The sequence below is a fragment of the Setaria italica genome, chromosome VIII, assembly GCF_000263155.2.
Source record: "Setaria italica strain Yugu1 chromosome VIII, Setaria_italica_v2.0, whole genome shotgun sequence".
Classification (NCBI taxonomy): Eukaryota; Viridiplantae; Streptophyta; class Magnoliopsida; order Poales; family Poaceae; genus Setaria; species Setaria italica.
Genome location: NC_028457.1, coordinates 24092811 through 24097831, shown reverse-complemented (window position 1 = coordinate 24097831; position 5021 = coordinate 24092811). Strand labels below are relative to the sequence as shown.

At 45.2% G+C, this 5021-nt stretch overlaps 1 protein-coding gene across 1 annotated transcript; it reads left to right on the top strand.

Annotated features, from left to right (window-relative positions):
• The first annotated feature begins 1832 nt into the window (after positions 1–1832).
• LOC101762123 (L10-interacting MYB domain-containing protein-like) lies at positions 1833–4628 on the top strand. The gene is made up of 4 exons (XM_004979264.3): positions 1833–2130; positions 3265–3343; positions 3532–3837; positions 3932–4628. Exons 3-4 carry the CDS (start codon positions 3532–3534, stop codon positions 4490–4492), a joined length of 867 nt encoding a protein of 288 aa, XP_004979321.1. The 5' UTR covers positions 1833–2130; positions 3265–3343; the 3' UTR covers positions 4493–4628.
• Positions 4629–5021: the final 393 nt, after the last annotated feature.

The window sequence follows — 5021 nt, the reverse complement described above, 5'->3', positions numbered from 1 at the left end:
CATTGCCACTGCGTATGAGATCTTTATCTCGTGTACGCGTACTGGCACTACTGCTACGCATCTGAGATCTTTGACTCGTGTACATGTCCTAGCATTTAGGCATAACAAAAGATCCGAGGCTTTCACGAATTAATGCGTGTACAACTTGAGTATATTAGTGACCACTAAGAGAAGACAGTAGAAATAAGTAGTCGACATTGCAACAAAAAGACTGTGCGATTATGCGTAAAGAAGTTGTTGAGACTTTTCTGCCTTTTGGTGAGGAGAGCGTGTGGTGCCGTGCAAAGAATTGGTGCGTCCATAGGGTGTAGCCGTTGTGAGCCTCCAGCACTCCGCAGTTCGATGTACCAAGCTGGTGGTGGAGCCTGCAAAACACAGTGCACCAAACCCGTGGCTATAGCCCCCATAATTCAGTGTACCAAGCTCGTGGCTATCGGTCAACATACCCTAGGAGTAGTCGGCAAAGTGTAGCTTTGGAGGGTAATTTCCATTGAGACGCATACACAAATAAGTACTTGGCGCGTTGCCTATCATGTGGAAAACAAGCCAGAAAAATTTATATGAAATAATTAAAAAAGTGACTTAGCTTAATTCATGGACGAACTTGACCCACCTTAGTGTGGATCTCCTTGCGCTTGGGTGTTGTTTGGTGTTGGTTATAGTCCTGCCGAGTAGGAGTACTGTTTGGTGGAGTATATTACGTTTTGCGTCTTGCCGTCTTTTATATACTCCAGGTGGTAGGATTACCAGTTGGTTACAATGTAGGAGTCCTAGTAGGATTATAGGGTATGAGTCCTAGTAGGATTACAGGATTCCTAGTAGGAGTCTGTCTTCTTCCTTCCTTGCGAATACTAGGGATCTATCAGCAACACGTATACAATAATGAGGTTATTTCAAGTGCCAAGTGGTGGGTTAGTATAAGATTAAGTATGAAAATACTAGTTAAATAGCACTAAAAGATAATCCCTAGTGGAGTAGGGATAATCCCAGTCGGTACTGGAGTAGGAATTTATTTCCAATAATACCATTTCCAGCTATGTATAATGGCAAAGCTAAAGAAAACCTCTTCCAAACACATAAACTAGCTTGTTTGGTTTGAGAAGTAGCTTCATCCCGATTTCATTTGATTCACCATGACATGATTCCCTTTAACCAAACAACTAAATAAGCTAGATTATCTAGAAACCATCAGCTGGTATAGTCCGTCACTTATACCAGCCGGTGGTTTCCATTGGAACAAGTGTTGACTGTGTTACCTGTTTGTTAGGGAACGGAATCGCTCAGCGATATACCGATTCATGCCATAGCTCAAACCAAACGATCTGACTCGCTTTATAATTAAGATCGAATTGTTCCGAACCGGGTTGGTTGGCAAACCAAACACGCTGTTAGCAAATAAAAAATAGTGTGATTTATGGATCTATGAAAAAATGGACAAAGAAATACATGCCATTTGAATAACAATAAGCTCTTTGGGACCTCTACTTAGGCCCTGTTTGGCATAGCTCCACTCCACAACTCCAGCGACTCCAACAAAAAAAGTAGCCAAACAACCCAACTCCAAAACTCCATGGAGCTGCCAACTCCATGGAGCTGTAGTACAAATGAGGGTGGAGTTTTGGAGCACCTCTTTTGGTGCTCCAAAACTCCCTCTTTTGAAAGTGCGTGGTGAAATACCCATGGTTTGTACTGATTACACAAAAGTAACGTTTCATTCTTCTCCCTCGCGCCTCTGTTTTTCTCCCTCGCGTGAAGTCCCGCCCGCGCCGCGTGTACCCTAGCCGCGCCGCCGCCCCTGCCGGCGGCCGTCCACCCCCGCCGGCGGCCGTCCACCCCCGCCGGCGGCCGGCCGAGCCCCGCCGCCAGCCGCCGTAGGCCCGCCGCCGTTTTCCTACCCCGCCCGGCCACCTAGCTTCGCCTCCCGCCGCATCTGGACGAGCCCGCCGCCGGCCGAGCGCCCTGTCGCCGGCCCCCGAAGCCCGCCGCGAAGGCCCGCCGTCGGCCGTCGAAGCCCGCCGCCAGCCGCTGTGCCCCGCCGCCGCCCGTGTCGCCCCGCCGCCGAAGCCGCTGAAGCCGCCGTCGAAGCCCGCCCGCCACCGGCGTGGGAGGAGATCCGCCGCCCATTCAAAGGTATGAAATCCTCAGCGCCAATCCGCCAATTCGAGTCCCCCTCTATGAATTAGGGTCCCGTGGATTACTATGGTAGATTGAGGGAAGTGGTGAATTGATGGATCTTTTGGTTTGCTGCCGGAATTCCAAATTCCTCTCGGCCGGCCGCCGGCCCGGTTTGCGCAGGGGTTGCCTGCAGCCTGCAGAGGCCTGGCCTGCCTGAGCAAAGACAAGGCAGAGGAGCCCTTGCATGACTAGGAGCCTAGGAGGCTTGCACTGTTGTGTAGCTAGAGTTTTTCACTTCACTTCAAGTAGACTGTAACGTACGAATGCTATGATAGCTTCTTGCAAACTAGCATATACCGTACCTCCGGGGGGCGAGCCCCCCGCCCCCCCCCCCCCCGAGCACAAGGGCGAGACCTGATGGGCGGGCTTCAGACTACGCTCCGGCCCAAGCCTCCGGCGACGGGCCTCCGCTCCGTCAGAAGCCCCGCCTATTTCCTGGAGGAAATTCGTAACAAAATTTATGATATGTTTCTAATCATTGTCAATTATGATATGTTTGATTCTGCATTTCTGCTGTGTGCAAAAGATCAGGTGGTGTACAAAAGCTTGCAAATTTCTGCTTGCTGTACGCTTTCCATTAATGTTTACCTCCATTGCTTCTGGCCTGTTCTGATGCAATGCAGCAATACGGTGCTACAAATGAAATGATTCTGGCACAATTTCAGAGTGGTACAGCGGCACTGTGGTGCCTATACCACGCACTGTATGGATATCTTCATAGATTACTGCACATTGCCATCTAATATAACGGACGACCATTCTTTATGACACACTTGTGCAAAGTCTGACTGTCATGTGAGCATCATCATATCTGATACTCTATTTGCCAAGCAACCATGTTGCCACGCTAGGACGAAATTCTCTGTACATAATGATATACCTCTATTTGCCAGAAAAATGGTGAACATAATGATATGTACTAACAGGCCATTAACCCAAATTCAAATCCCACAAAAGAACATTCCAGAAAGTGGTTTCTTCATTATGAATACGCATGGCCATTCACATTTGTTATACCTCTGATGTATTATGAATTTGGATGACAGCTTTACAGAAAAATGCATTCCTGACTGTTACACTTTTCTGTAGGTTGATGGTCTGCGGGAGCACGTGAAGAAAAGTGGACTTGCAAAAAAATCGAGCTCGTTATCACTTCCCCTTTGGTGAGGTATAGTCTCGTCTTAATATATTTGTGTGCACTTGTAATGTTCTGGGTGCATTGACTGATAGGCTTCCTAATGTTTGATATGCGCAATCTCGAGTGCTGTGTGTATGAAATTGATATACTCTATTGCTGTGTGTGTATGAAATTGATATACGCGAGGGCTTCTAATATGAAATTTGTGAGTTCGATAGATGCCAGAAATTGATTGGAATTCGGAGAACACTCGAGTGTTGTGTGTGTTGTTTGCCGAACAAGTTGAAAAAGGAAATCGGCCAAACACACACTTGAATGCACTTGGTTATGCTGAGGTTGAGAAGGGGTTCAAGGAAAGGACTGGAATTGTGGCTACCAAGGGTCAGATCAAGAACAAATGGGACAAGTTGAAGGAAGATTTCAAAGCATGGAAGAAACTAATGCTAAGGCAAACAGGGACTGGTTGGGATCCTATAAGGAAGACTATTGCTATGGATGATGAATGGTGGAAAAAAGCTAGATCTGTAAGTTGGTTAAAAAATTTTGCTATATTTTTTTGCATATGTCAAACCTGTTGATAATACTTATAATAATATTATTATTATGTGCTTATTTCAGGAGATTCCGGGTTGTGGCAAGTTCAAAAAGAAGGGCCTTGAGAATGAAGATGAATTAGCCAAGTGTTTTGCTGACATTACTACTATTGGTATTGATCATTGGTCTCCTCATGTTGTGAATGTTGAAGCAACCGAAAATGTTGATGTGACACAAGATGAGGCAACCAATTTTGAGCCAGAAGGTGATGATTTCATTCCTGAAACACAAGAGGAGGATATTGGTATTTCTCCTTCACCTGCGAGTGGCAAGAGACTGGCAAGGCCTGTTGACAGGAGTGGTAAAAAAGCGAAGTCTGGAAATGCATTCCTAATTCAAGAAGCAGTAACAAGTATGGCAAGTTCAGCTAATGAATATATTTCGAAGAGACATGGAAAATATTCTATTGAGGAAGTGATGGAGGTTGTGATTGCTTGTGGGGCCGGCTATGATAGCAATGAACATTACATGGCGTCTGAACTGTTTGTGAAGAAGGAGCAAAGGGAGATGTTCATGACCTTGCCTACTAATGAGATTAGGTTCAATTGGCTTAGGAGGAAGTACAATGATAAATATGAAAAATAGAAATTGGCTTAGTGAGAGTGATGTCATTTGTGTATGCTACTATTTTATTTTTGTCGCATGTGTGGTACATTTTATCTTATTGCATTTTATTTATGTATGACAGTTGTATCTTACATTTCATTTATGTCAATGTTCACAGATGTCTTCAAGTGAGTCTGATGAATCTAGTGATTCTGATGGTGAATATTTTTTTAAAATGGTTGAGAGCTGTGGTAAGCTAGCACAAAGTTATCATGACTCATATATGGATAAGGCACCGCCGAGATTTATGTTTTCACAACAGAGTGGAATGGGATGGCTGATGGAGACGGTAAACACTCCAGGGGAGTGCCATCGAATGCTTCGGATGAATGAGGTTATTTTTCAGGATCTTCATGATGTGTTGGTTGAGAGGTACGGATTAAAACCATCGAAGCACATGAATACTCTTGAAATGTTGGCCATTTTCCTATTCACATGTGGTGGGTGTGAGTCAAATAGAAGAGGACAGAATAAGTTCAAACACTCAGGTGAAACCATTAGTAGAAAA

What these genes read in the sequence shown, in the direction of transcription:
- LOC101762123 (XM_004979264.3), top strand. Translation starts at nt 3,532, where the DNA reads ATGCCAGAAATTGATTGGAATTCGGAGAACACTCGAGTGTTGTGTGTG. An exon ending in GGTGGAAAAAAGCTAGATCT is followed by an intron (nt 3,838 to 3,931) that starts GTAAGTTGGTTA and finishes TGCTTATTTCAG; the next exon opens with GAGATTCCGGGTTGTGGCAA.